Raw genomic sequence first — 14,340 nt, 5'->3', positions numbered from 1 at the left:
GCGTGTCCCATTTCCTTCAGTCACAGCAGACTGGCCTTCCAGAGTGCAGGGCCTCCTGCTGACAAGCCATCAGCGCTGTGGTCTCAATTCTCACCGCTGGGGACAGCCCCTCACCTACACAGGTCATTTTAACCCTTTGTTCAGCAGTGCTTCCTGGTGCTTGCACAAGTCCTTTCTCACTGTGTTCACACCACTCATTTCTGCTACCAACCTTTGCACCACCTCACTAACAGCTTTTCAAACCGTGCGCGTACCAAAGGCTGAAGTGTGAAGGCCAGCTGCTCCCTCCTGAAATCCGAGCTTTGTTTCAGCTTACTCCTCATTGCTGACCTAGAAGGAGAGTGCCCTCTGCTGACAGACCGGGTGGGCAGCAAACCTTGCTACAGTCGAGGCGTGTGGGTGCGGGTGTCGAGGCTACGGCAGCAGCGGGCTGTAAGCCTGGGGCCCTCTGCGAGAAGAGGCCAGGACATCCTCCACTGCTCACCGTCCCGGATTCTCCGATCTCCTAGCTTCTGGGTCAGCTTTTTCTGAATGTGGCTGTAGAATATATTTTCTTCTTCTCTTCCTTTTGTAGAGGAAGCTATTAAGTAACTACAGTCTCTCCTTACTGGGTGTAAGAACAACTCCACCAAAATGAGCAACCTTAATTAACAACTGTATCAAGCACCTGAGTTTGAAGGGTTTTCCCAAATCCCCCAGAAGGGTTTAGGGGAATTTAGTGCTTTATGTGAAATTTAATGCCTTCCCTAGAGAGAAACTCACCATCTAGCAGGACTTTCCCAGCACGTTGTGGACAAGACAGTCAAGAACACTGCCTCCAAGCTGGCCAATAGAACACCTGTGGGAAATAATCTCATTTAGATTTTCCCTCTGCCCTCTACTAAGCAGTTCTTTCAGGTCCAGGTCTTCCTTCTCTTCCCAAGCTTGACAAAAGCATTGGAGAAAACAGGAACGCAAAGCAGAGTATAAACAGAGCATGTGTGACAAAAACCCTCGGCCAAGGGTAAAGGACTAAAGCAGACAGCAAGAAGAGGGAGAAACTGGTCGCTACCTAAATCTCTTCTATTCTAATATCAGCTCTTCTTGTGAAGATTAGTCTGTATTTAAGCGTCCACACCACAACCAGACACTGAAAGTTCACGGTCCTCCATTAGATAAAACTAAGACCCTTACCCATCAGTACACAGCCCTTTAATGTTTGCAGGAGGAGGACAGCTCTGCCCACCTTTTGGAGGTATTGCTCCATCACCTCCCAGGACAAGAAAAGTGCTCTAGGTGCAGAGGAGCAGCCCCTTACGGAGACATTCCACAGCCACCCACCAGATGGCTCAAAAGAAGGCCTCGGGCAGAAGCTTCAGCCTGCACAGCATTCAGACCATTCAGGTAAGTGTGGCCTGTTCAAAGACAGTGCCTACTGCACTAGGAATGAGCTATCTCCCTGCTGTACCTCCTGCCATACACCTTGCATTCAAAAAAATGTAAATAATTATCTTATTTGCTTCAATACCTTTAATTAAAGCTTTAAGAATGCTTTACTTAATAAAAATAATTTGCATTCACGCTTTAATTACCCTGGGTACAAAGAAGAGCTTTGCATTCTGTCTATTCCTCCTGCTTTTCATTTCAAAATGGTATTAGCTCATTTTTACACAGCAGTACCTACTGTGTGTTTAAAATTATTCACATCATACTTTCACAGTGACTGTTTACGAACTATACTGAGAATAAGTTTTACAAATGTGCCAGTGCAATAGAGAAATCATTCCAGTCATAATTTAAATGAGTGTGAATGACAAGGGAGGCTTCCTTGCACACCACGTGCCTGACTTGTGGGCACGAACGTATTCTTGTTTCTCAAAAGTTAGGAACAACTTCCAAGAAACAATTTCATGGATCTTTCATCAAGACCAAAACCAATGCAAATGAAACTCACCTTGCCTGGGGGCCTAACAAACCTTTTGCCTGCAAATTGCAGTTTTGTAGCAACTAAATTAAGACAAAAGTGTCTACTGAGATGCTTATTGCTACATTGAGCTGGTGTGTGCAGGACATAACAACCCAAAATATCATTGATAATTTCTTTGGTATGTTAGACTTTGGCATATTAGATAAGTCTAATGCGTATCCTTCAACAGGATGAGGTTTTGGTGCACTTTCTGATACACCTCATGTCGTCCTCTTCACTGATACATGCCTTAAGGCTCTCAGGAGAGAAAAGACTATTGTATAAAAGATCATGCAGCGTGAAATTGAATACACATACATACATAGTTTTGTTTCCACTACATTCCAGAGGTAACCTTAACTCTACAGAGAGTGGTACGGTCCACAAAACCCATCACTTGAAATTTTCTAATTAAAATTCATGAACTGCTCCCATGAAGATTAAAACTTACGTTTCATTCTTGCTGTCTGATGCTTTCAGATGCTACACAGGTAAGTTTTAGGAGGTGTCAGACTGGAAAAAAACAAGCAGCCTTGTGACAACATGGGTTTGTGGGAAAACTGTGAGGTGTAGAATCAAAGGTCTACTCAGAAAGAACAGGCCAGAGACTAGCTGGAGACAGTTACGATGACAAAAATTGCATTCAAAATGCCCCTGTTAGAAATAGCTCAGAGATCACTGTGTAACAATTCCAACTGGTATCAGGATGTATTACTAAAAAATGGCTCCGTAGCCAGTTTAGATGCTATAATCACCTTGCAACTGGCAAGATGTACCTGCTGGGATTCAGAACTTAAGAGCATTGGCTATTTTAAGTAAGTGTACTGAATGTCCCACTTCCCATTTAGAAGATATACACTGTTTTCCTAATTTAAAAATCAAAAGTTCTGAGGAAAGCGTATAACAAAGTCACAGTGGCATATGTAGTTTAGCAAATGCTTCAACAGATGACCATTTCCACACTTGCTGAAGCAATATGTTATACCGGTACAGAAGAGCTTTAACAGTGCTAAGCCTGAATTACTTTGATCTCCCACTTCCCTAGATCTACCTTATACCAAGCACACAGTCTGCATGAGAGCAGTCAGTTCCCAAACCATTTGCACCAAGAACTATCCAAAAAGCCTACAAGCTCCCTGGGATAGTTGCACTGAGCCCAAGCAGCGTTGCTCCCATGCGCAAAGCGGGTAAGACCCCAAGTAACAGTCGTACCTTGTTACAAATCATACTAATCCCTGGCAACCTGAACACCTCAATCAATTCTGATTTATCCACTCCCAAGTTCTTCTCTGAAAACAAAAGTTCATAGCTATGCTTGCTTAAAAGCCTCTTGGTAAGAGCAGACAACACAAAATCAAACTCTGTATGTTTGAGAATAAGAGAAAGTGTAAAAAAAACAAAAAACAAAAACAAAAAAACCAACCACTTATTTGTCAGGAGTCACTGATGTTCAGAAAGACCTCATGCTCATCTGAAACAAATTCTGATTTTCACCATTATTTCAAGACAAAGACATGTTCAAAATAACTCAACAGATGCCTGTACTTGCTCTGATTGAAGTTTTGTTTGTAAATAAAGAATCTGGAGCTTTAGGAATTGACTCTCCCTCCTTAAACAGCAAAAGGCATCGTAGGCTTCTCTCACTTTGAGCTTTCATTCCTGCAAAGCCAGAGCTAGAGTTCTGTTGTTGGCTTGGACGCTCTTCAGTCACACAGGGCTGCTGGCTGCAAGACAGACACCTCTCATTACACATCAGAAATGAAAAAGAACGAGCACAGGGCAAATTGCGGCACTGGCTCAAAGCACCACACTTGTGGCCACTTGCAGCCACGGGCATGGAGGCTGTACCCTGCCCTATGTCTTATTTTTCTGAGTTCTTTCAGGTAGCTCTGACTTCTAAAGACAGCTTTTGCAAGGACTCTGTCGCCTCCCACCTTCACAAAGAAGTCACTGCACCACCACAGATATGCAGCAGTGCCCCACACAAAGGAATATCCTATGGCTCCCTCAACCACGCTGGGCCCATCTGAGCCACAGTCTCCACTGCTACTCAGGGCCTTGTAACCAGCTCCAGCAGCAGCAGCAGGTGGGGAGCAACTGGTGGGAGCTGGGGTGGCCAAGTGTACCACAGGCAGTGAGGCAAGAGCCTGGCCCTTCTTCCTGATGGTGGTCTGGCCTGCCTGTGGGGAGTGAGGCCAGGGTAGCTGACAGCACAGGGCAGGGCCCCGGCCCTCCAACATCTGAGGGAGATGCCCAGTGCTCAGTCTGAGGTGTGAATGTCTGGATTTTGGCACGAGATGAGCCTGTGGGGATTCACAGCCTCACCAAGGTTTGGTATAAAAAGCTGAGCAAATTAGATGCACCAGAGGATGCATTTTGCTATGTGATGTCCCACAGACAACAACAAGAAAAAAACAAACAACAGCAAATCAGCAAAATTTTAGCTTTTCTTTACCTTCTTGGTGCTGGTTTCTGGCATGCTCTTTGGAGCCCCTTACCAAATGCTTACTGAATCTTTCTATCCAACCCCAACCACTACCACCTGATCGAGCATAACCACCACAAGCTTGTGGGGAGGAAGAATGTCTCCAATGACGGGGCATCCACCACCTCTCTGAGCAACCTGCTGCTGTTCCAGTGCCTCACTGCCCTTACCATAAAAAAAAAAGTTTTCTTCATATCCATCTAAATCTCCGCTCTTTTAGTTTGAAACCACTTCCCCTTGTCCTATCATAACAAGCACTGCTGAAGAGTCTGTCCTCCTCTTTCTTATAGCTGCCTTTAGATAAAGAACAGCTGCTATCAGGTTTCCTCAAAGCCTAGGCTCTCTCAGCCTGTCCTCGTAGGAGAGGTGTTCCATCCTGTGGATTGTTTTTATGGCTGCCCTCTGGACACACTTCAACAGGTCCACATCTCTCCTCCTGTACTGAGGATTCCACATCCGGACGCAGTACTCCAGGTGAGGTCTCATCAGTGCAGAGGGGCAGGATCACCTCCCTTGACCTGCTGGCCACATTGCTTTGGATGGAGCCCAGGATACAGTTGGCTTTCTGTGCTGCAAGGGCACATCGCTGGCCCATGTCCAGCTTACCATCCATTAAGTAAGAAAAGAAAAGCTAAAATGGCTGAAACCTTTGCTATCTAAGGATCATCCCCGGTTACTCACACTTTTTTTTTCTCCCCCATGCCTATATTACTATTAAGATAAAATAATTTTTTTTTTCTTCTCATAACAGTTTTTTATGGTAATCCTAGCAGTCTCAGAAACACCTTGAGACATTTCTCTATGCAATTGTTTGTAAATCTCTAAATTCTGATTCACACCGATTCCTGGAAGCAGAAATTGTATGCTTTTCTTCAGCTGGTGATCAGCTCCCAGGTACAGGCTACACCGAAGCAACAACCTTAACACAGGAGCTCTGGAGGGTGCAGTTAGACTACAGGATGCCAAAATGGAAGAGGTCAGCAGTCTGGTTGAAATGGCTGATGCTCAGGGGACACAGTGCAGAAAGAGAGGATGAGGGGACACCTGTCTCCTAAGTGCCTCTGCAGCAAGACTAATATTTCACAAAGTCCTGCAATGCTATCTAGCCATTTCACAGAATGGTTGGAGGGAACCTCTGAGTCCCTCTGCTCTAACCCCTCTCAAGCAGGTCTACCCAGAGCAGGTAACTCAGGCTCATGTCCAGGCAGCTTTTCAAGATCTCCAAGGAAGAGACTCCACAGAACCTCCTATATTCCTGCTAAGAGTTCACTGCCTGTTGTCCTGGCACTGAGGATCCGTGGAAAGAGCCTGGGTCATCTTCTTTGTGCTCTCCTGTCAGGTAGTTATGCAATGATCCCAGCTCTCTCATAGCACTCCACAGCATCCCAGATATGGGCCCCTGGCAAGCAACAAGCTGCTCTAGGCAGTAGTTCACCAGACGATGGCCTGTCCCTGTCAGCAGGGAGTAACATGACACTACCTTTCTACACTTCCTCCCTCTTGCATAGTTGAGTGTCAGTTGGCTCAGATGCTTTAGCAGAAAGGATGCTTTCACCTCTGAGCGTGGTCAATCTGTTTCATGGTTGTAAGCCTCTATTAGAGAAGCCTTCCTCTTGCTGCCAGAAGCCATGAGCATCCATTCTTGGCTTTCCCCAGAGGTTGCATTCACCGTTCTGCTAGAGTTGAACACTGCTTGCATCTGTGCTACCATCAGGGTTGGGAGCTTCACACGCTGCTGCTTCTGAGAAATTTTTATCTCATTAATGTCCACTGATGCCATGCAGAATGCTGACATCTCTCATGACACGTAAGCAACAGTTTTTCAAAGTTAACATACACCTGTTAGCAGTAGTAGAACCACAGGACTGAAGACTAACTATTCTGATCTTTCCAGACTTCAGTTAAGTTTACTTTAAGAGAGATCACAGCTTCTCTTGGCAACCTGTTCCAGTGCCACACCACCCTGGACCAGATCATACTGGTCTGCCTCTATTTGGAAGTCCCACTTTTGCGGGGATAGAAATCATAATCCCCAGATGTTATCCTAGTAAAGACAAAAGCACTATAAACTTCTACCGCTCCTGCAGGAGGCTGTCAAGAGAGACCAATATCTTCTCAGGTTATTTTTTTTCTAGTACCTGTGTGACCTACTGTAGGGTACCTGCTTTATCAGGGGGGTTGGTCTTGATGATCTCTTGAGGTCGCTCCCAACCCCTGCAGTTCTGTGATTCATACATGTGAACACTCTCAGAAACCCTGAAATATCTCAATCTCCAGAATACACGCTGTAGGAACAAGACCCTAATAGTTTCTTCTGAGAAAGTACACAATATGAAAGCAGAGTTAACAGCAAAGAGCATGATTTATATGATCACCAAACTACAATAGGCTCCTATTAGTGAACAAGTCTATGAAGATCTGCTACTTAAAGGATGTTTCTCAACAGGGAAAGCATTTTCTAAGTCCAAGAAACATAAAAACATCCAAAGAAAAAGAAAGTACACTCACTTTTCCAATGTAAAGATGGCTGTTCCTTTGGAAAGAAGCTCCCATTAAGACAGAATCACAAATGCTCTGGATTGCAAATACCCCGAAATCTATTCTGCCTTGAGAAATACTGACAGACAACCATTTGCAACGGGAAAGTACCTGATGAGTCCAAAAGAATGATTCCTCTCAGGTCAAATGTTTGGCCTTGGTGGCCTAAAGGAAAGGCTAACACTGTGACAATCAGCTGAGAATTGCCACTACTGCTATTATTCAGTAACACACGTGATGTGCCAGCTTGAAAAGAGTGGAAGTTCTTAATAGCTTTCACTGTTCACAGAGAACAAGCTACACACAAAACAGTTGCAAAAAAACTTGTACTGCCTCGATGGCAGTATTATCAAGAAGTAGCAGACGTGCCTAGGGAAAAAAAATTAATAGAAACTCACTACTTCGAAGCCTTTAGATTAAAAAGTCAAAAAAAACTTTTTTATGAATATAAAGATCAAAATTCACTGTTCTGTGAAGACTTTATTCTGTTGGAACCTCAGCATTTTAAAGAAAACACAAAGCATCTGCCTTTGGTCAGTAAAGTGTCCGTTTAATAAACTCCTTAGCCACATTTCCCAACTCTTCCTCCCACCCTAAAATTTCAATTCCCATTTAAGCAGCAGATGACAAATTGACGGTGTACAACAAAAGTTTCAAAATCGACTCTTAAACTAAGAGCATCAAGGGCTAGTATTTGACAAAATTATCAAGAACTCAGATGTGCCCATGCAAAAAAAAAAAGCAGATTTTTATATACAGTCCCTATTTTCTTATAAATTTAAATATTTTACAAAAATGCATTTTCAAAATGTATAAAGTTCAGTGAACACGCCAAATGTATCTTAAAATAAAATGTTATCTGGATTTCAAGGGTTATTTCAACAATGAAGTCTAAATTGCACCAGATAAAAGGCACTTGTGCTGTGTGATGTCTTGAGCAAACGTATGTTAAGTTTATAATACAGTAATACAGTGTCTTCTTGAATTCATGCAGTTGTCTCTGAGCATCAAGCATCATTAAAGCAGCCAGAAGAGATCGTGAGTAAACTTGATTCCGCAGTTGTGAAAATGTTTTCTATCACTAGGTCGAAAAACAGCATTGTGCTCTAGCTTTGACTCTAGAATTCAATGCTACAGAAAAATTGCTGTTATTCACAAGGGAATTCAAACTACATTTCATTTTCTCATAAGTTACAAAAAGAAGTATGTCATTTAATTATGAAACTAAAACACCACTGAACAACTCTGTGTTCAAATAGTGTGTGCCAATGAAAGTCTGTATTTAAAAACGAGCTAGGGGCTAGTTATTCAAGGAGCAGTGCATTGTATTTTCAATTTCCACTTCACTGTTGAGATAGAAGCGCATTCCTATTTGCCTTCATCTTCTCCAGCCTTTTCATTAAGTGGCTATTGGTCATCTCCATCTCTTCTATCTTATCCAGTGCTGTTCTCAACTATAAAATGAAAGCAAAAGTTATCATCACTATATTTAATTGGACTTTTTGCTGTTTTTAAGCCTTGACAGAGAAAATAAAATCAGAAATATAGCTATTAAACTCTTTATGAAAACACTGTGCGAGTTAAGGCATGATACTTGAAGAGTAGCCATATCATTACTGCAGCCAGATGAATGAGAATTCAACTGTTAACATAATAATACAGAAGCAATTTGAACATGAAACACTGTCATCACCAAACAGCTTCCCATTACATGCAATTGAAAGGTAAGGTCCTCTCCACCAGTCATTAGTTGATGGAGACATACTCCCATGGGTAGCAGGCATCACAGGAGTCATGCAGTAGCTCCGAGGCAAGCATGTTCTTTCCAGCTCTTTGTGAGGTGTGTGATGAAAACTTCCTAGGGTGAATTGATTATGGGAGGATTGGCTCCTCAGTACTATTTATGGAAGGATTAATTTAAGATACACAAGTTACCACATTCAGAAGAAAATATAACTTCAGATCCTCTCTTTCAAGGACAAAACGGCATTGAATGGTACTTAGTACTACTTTCATGTGCTACAGTTGTCCTCTGAATGCAGCACCAAGAGTCAGAGGCCTTCTGATAACACTTGAAAGCTGTAACAGAAGATTACTAAAAAGAGAGCTTAGACACAAAAGACAGTGCAGTTCAAGACTAAAAATTCAAGACAAGGGAATCAAGTAAATTACCTCTCGCTGAAGCTTCCTCCTTTCAGCTTTGAGTTCATCTTCCACTTTTTCTGCATTTTCTGCGGCATTTTTATACCTTGCAACCTGTCCTTCCAGCCGTCCAATCTGCAAACCCAAACAAGACAAAAGGAACAATTACTCAAGGTGTTCCACTCTGAGCTCACCTACCACCAGCTCTTCTTCCATTTCTAAAGGAACACTAACACAAGGCATCCTGTGAATTATCCACAGTATCTCTGTATGGAAAGAGGAGGTTTAAATGTGTCTAGCAGCAGTCATAACTTCAAGGTGTTTAAAACAAAAAACAAACAAAAAAACACTATTACCACCAAAACAAGAAGCTAAAAACAACAAAATGGCGTGCAGAACTTCCAACACCCTTCACTGCTGGTCTCCTCCTGGCAAAGGTTACAGGAAGCAGTGGAGAATGGAACATAGTATAGGAAATATTTCAGATGATATGAAAAGGCACTGAACTAAGCAGAGAGAGGAGTCTGTAAAATAAAGAACTGGGGCATACACAGGAATTAATACAAACCCTGGAAAGCTAAAAAGCAGAGACCACATGAAAGTGCAAAGAAGAAAGGTTCGTAACATGATGCAAGACATCTTAAGCTGAAGTACAGACTTCAACAGGAAAGTGTGGACTCAAGACAAATCCCGGTTTGGACCCGCACATTATGAAGTTCACTTGCTAGATTGTTTTCTTTTTAGCTCCCTGCTACCCACAAATCCACAGGACAGGGTAATTATCCACTGCTGTGCAAGAGTGCAATTGTGCACCTCTGAGTCACATTATAATCCTTTAAATGATTTTCAAGTGATCTGCAGAGATGCTGCATTATACCACCATGATACTCACCTATACCAATTTAGTCATGCTTAGTTAATATGCTAAAATTCCTGAATTTCTAAGAGTGTGTCCCACAGTCAAATACTACCTTCTTACAATTAAACTAACATAAATGGATTTTCTTAAAATGATAGATTCAGACCCTTTTTACATTTGGCTGAATGCTCATATCTTAGTAAATTAACTCTGTATTTTCTTTTATGATTCGACTATGCTGTTTACTTGCAGGAAATAGGAAGAAAATACAAATGTAACACTGTTCTGTATAAACTGAAGAACAAGTAGTAAATCAAGTTATGAAATATGTTTTCACAGGTTGTCTTGAAAAAAGTATTGTAAAAGTTTGCAGAAGAAGTGTAGCGATATAAATAAATCTGAAGAAAGATGCACTTACATTTTGTTCCAAGGTGGTTATATCTTGTTCAGCTTTTGAAAGTCTAAACTTGTATTCACTAATTTGTCTGTTGGCATCTCCTAGACAAAAATTGACAAGAACACATTTGTCAAAGTAGTTCTCTATACTGTCAATATTCCCTTTAATTCAAATTCATTAAAAAGACCATTTTACTTATATTCAGGTATATGACAACCTGTTAAATGAATAAAATATTCAGCTGAAGAAATAGCTAGCTTGGAATGGAAAGCAGCATAATGCTTCTAGGAAGCAACACTGAATTTCATACTATATTTTAGTACCTTTTCGTATTTTGCTTTAGGGAATGATAAGGTCTTAAATAAGTTTCTGTATCAAACAAAACAATCAGAACATATTAACAGAAACAATTAAGCTGAAATTCTAAAAGCTAAAAAAATGCATTTGTTCAAGTACTGGCACCCATTCTAGGCAAGACTGTCAACAGAGAACCAGCTAACCACATATAAATACATATTTTTTAGAGGTATTATACAGTGAGAGATTTCCTGCAAGGAGTCACACCAATGAAAAAAATACCTGCTCAATAACGTATCTGTTCACAATACTACCACTGCATAACAGTACAGGAAAAGGTAGTCAGCTTCATCTCCTCAGTAAGAATACCTTTGAACAGTAACCATATACGTACTCTGCATTTCAATTAGTTGCAAGTCAGAGCCATTCTCTAAGCCTACTATGTCTGGATTCATTCCATCACTTTTAGAGTATTTCTGTCTTTCTTCTTCCAACTGCATCTTCAGTTTTCTAACCTGAAACACAAGTTTCACTTTGTTAAAAACACAGAAATTCAGTAGTAGTACACCTAAACATTCAGTGAGGCCAAGCAGTCCTGAGATGCCACTTGTTGATACAATTCTGCAAGTGGGAGTAGCAGAGCCATGCAGGAGAGGCAGGGAATCCATTCCCAGACATCTGCCTGTGCAGTCCTTTCCCCACTGTTCCAGGGGAGGGCCATCTGCAAGTCATCTTTGCAACGGGAGTTGCAAAATCCCCATTCATGATATAAATCAAATCTTTTGATTTTTTACACTTTTATGGCTATAGTTACACATATTTTTATGCATATAAGATGTAGGCACATTCTCAGCAAAAACAGATGTTGACAACATCATTTTATATTTTTTGTATTTATGATATGTTCAACTAGAAGCAGAGAAACTAGTATTTTTAAGAAATACTCACTGGATACCTTTTCTTGAGCTCTTCTCAATATTGAAACTGCATTAAAACACAGCTACTTTGGTAATAGTAACCTTCTGTTTATGTAACTGAAGTGATTAAAGAAATAGTACACTATTACCACTCAGCAACTTGGCAGAAATATGCTTGAGCTTCTGAGAACTGTATTTTACTGAATTCAGTATTTCTTGGTAAGACCAAAAAGAAACCTATGTGCACTAAACTTTTGTTTTAACACTTTTTTTCCTGTAGTGCCAGAAACAGAGTGAGCAGCAAATTAGATGTCAGTTACTGAAATGAGGGCTCTTTAACAACCAAGATCCAAGTCACACTGATAAAGACACTAATGAAAGGAGCTGATAATTCCTGGCAGTCAGACAATTTACAAGTCAAATATTCAGTCTAATTTTCAGTGCTCAAGTACTGGTGCGTAATCAAAAGGTGCCTATATTTGTTTACTGCTACTTTATTAATATCCTGTAAAAGGATACACAAAAGGCGTATTTCTGAAAATAACCAGTATTTTTTTTTTTTTTTTTTTTTTACCTGGGACAATAATTCTTCCTTTTCTCCAGCCAATTTTCGTAGCCGGACATCTAAAACAAGATAATTGAATTAGAAAATATGAATCTTTAAGTAAGTATCTATTTCTTGTAACTTTTGTTTCTGAAGTAAAACGTTCTTCAAACAAAGCTAATAAAACTAGGAGAACAAAACCTTGATGTCTCCCTAATAATAACAATGCTTTTCAGTTAATAGCAGAAAAATGAAAAAATACTTAATTGTTAAGTATATTAGTATAACAGTTCTAGAAGAAAGAGCTCTGAGTTTAGTAATTCTTCAAAGTAAATTAACAACCACGACGTCAAGTGAAGACTGGTTTTAAATAATAAAACACAGCTCTGTTTCAATGTATAGAGCAGCCATTTCCAATGCGTTTTATTCCTGGTTGCATACTGTTCTCCTTGTCTTATTCTTAAAGATTGCTCTCTCTTCAGGTATAGCAGTAGGCTTGTATAGAAAGTTTTATAGTTTCTGTTCTCAAACTACAGAAAAGTATTTGGGAAAGGTCCCACAGGAATGTTTCAAAATCTCAAATCAGTTAGGAGATCAGTAATAGCTACAAAATACCCTGTCAGATAATGAAATGTAACGACTATAGCAGTTTACATGGAAATTATAACTTTGACAGTAACAAAGCCTAAAGACATGTATTTCACAACAGAAACACGTATCAAGTCCAGTCTCTGTCTAAACAACACTTAATTATTAAACATCATATGCAAATATAATGCAAGTGTTTAGAGAAATTTATCCGCATGTTAACTAACAGTTTTACAGGGTATTGGCTACGCACAGAATAACTTGTTTAAACTATGCTAAAAAGCTAAAATAGAGGTCTGGGAAAAAGAAAAAAAAGACATCTGTTATCTTTATCGCTATTTGACTTTTTAAAACTTGTGGATTTTTTTCCCTAGCAAATGCAATGAAAATCTGCACTTGCTTTATGCTAGTAAAGGCTCAAATATAGTACTTCATAAAAACTGATTATACATGCATACCCTCTGCACCACAAAACACCACGGAAAATAGATTAATCCAAAGAATACACTTCTAGGCAAGTCTTAGATATTTTCCAATCATAGTAAAACAGAAATTGGACCAAAAAAATCTCATCGACTACAAATGCCAAAGCACATCATTTTTATTTTTATTTTTTTTACTGAAAAGATGCATGTCTGTTTACACAGCATAAATAAAAAAAGCCACAATCTTAAAAATAGTGTAATTATGTACCCCAGAAGCCTAACAGGTTTGTGGTTTACAACCACAGAAATATACTACTGGGAACAGAAAGCAAGCAGACCTCATTAACTCTATTTTTGCATATTTTTACCTAGTGGTCCTTCTCCTGCAGATTCCAAGACTTGAGCAGCTTCCTGTGATACAACTGTTATTGCACCAACTGCTGATTCATGGTTTATATCACCATTTGGTGTGCCATCTGGGATTATAACTAATCCATGTTTCTGAAAATACAAGAGAATTTGGTACTCATACAAGACCACTGCTAAAACATAACTGTACAGAATGTTTTTGAAAAGGTTTCTTGAAGAGATTGAAACAGCTACAATAAAACACTCCATCTGACCGACCCCAAGGTCACTTATTGAGACTGCACAAGAATAGTAACCATTCTTCCTTCTTTTCATTGACCTTGATTTCATGCCCCATTGCTGGATTTCTGATACTGTAAAGTAGCTACTACCAACATACCTCTCCTCTCTTCATTGTTTCCTTCAGGTCAGCCAACTCCTCTCTGAGCTCATCTCGCTCATTCTTAATGCAGTCAAAGTAATCTTTCTGTCTTTCTAGGGCCTGGGTTCAGGCAGATAGCAAGAAAAAGAATGGCACAGAGAAAAAGATGATGATAGATAGAAGAAAGATTTTCCAAAAATAAATAAAAAATCTTAATGAAAGAAATTAAAAGGGGTATTTTATGTATGTAAAATGTATCTATATCTAACATCTAATAACTGCATTTTGCAAGTCACACATGTAGCCTCATTGCCATGTTTCTCAGGACAAATTTGTCCCCAGAGGGGTCTTAGTAAATTCTATAATAGAGCTTATTTAGAATATTTTGGTTTTGATAGTTTTTGATAAACTAAGCTAAACACCAAAAGAGTAAGTCATTCTTCTTAACATGGCCAGAAATAAAATTTGCTGGA

The 14,340-nt window shown here is 40.0% G+C and overlaps 1 protein-coding gene across 10 annotated transcripts in view; it reads right to left on the bottom strand.

Moving 5' to 3' along the window:
- Positions 7,429-14,340, bottom strand: part of LRRFIP2 (LRR binding FLII interacting protein 2) — a 54,874-nt gene continuing 47,962 nt past the window's right edge. For 7 of the 10 annotated variants that reach the window (XM_021385862.1, XM_021385855.1, XM_021385858.1 and 4 more), the window contains 7 exons: positions 13,886-13,987; positions 13,506-13,638; positions 12,155-12,204; positions 11,058-11,178; positions 10,388-10,467; positions 9,141-9,245; positions 7,429-8,422 (listed from right to left, as the gene is read on the bottom strand). In XM_021385862.1, coding sequence (XP_021241537.1) covers positions 8,312-8,422; positions 9,141-9,245; positions 10,388-10,467; positions 11,058-11,178; positions 12,155-12,204; positions 13,506-13,638; positions 13,886-13,987 — 702 coding nt within the window. In that variant the 3' untranslated portion in view covers positions 7,429-8,311. The remainder of the gene's footprint in view (positions 8,423-9,140; positions 9,246-10,387; positions 10,468-11,057; positions 11,179-12,154; positions 12,205-13,505; positions 13,639-13,885; positions 13,988-14,340) is intronic. The other 3 variants (XM_021385860.1, XM_021385853.1, XM_021385859.1) reach the window with 1 other exon arrangement.

This window comes from Numida meleagris, chromosome 2, assembly GCF_002078875.1.
Source record: "Numida meleagris isolate 19003 breed g44 Domestic line chromosome 2, NumMel1.0, whole genome shotgun sequence".
NCBI classification, from domain to species: domain Eukaryota; kingdom Metazoa; phylum Chordata; class Aves; order Galliformes; family Numididae; genus Numida; species Numida meleagris.
The sequence above is the reverse complement of the archived record's forward strand: the minus strand, read 5'-3'. Positions and strand labels throughout refer to the sequence as shown.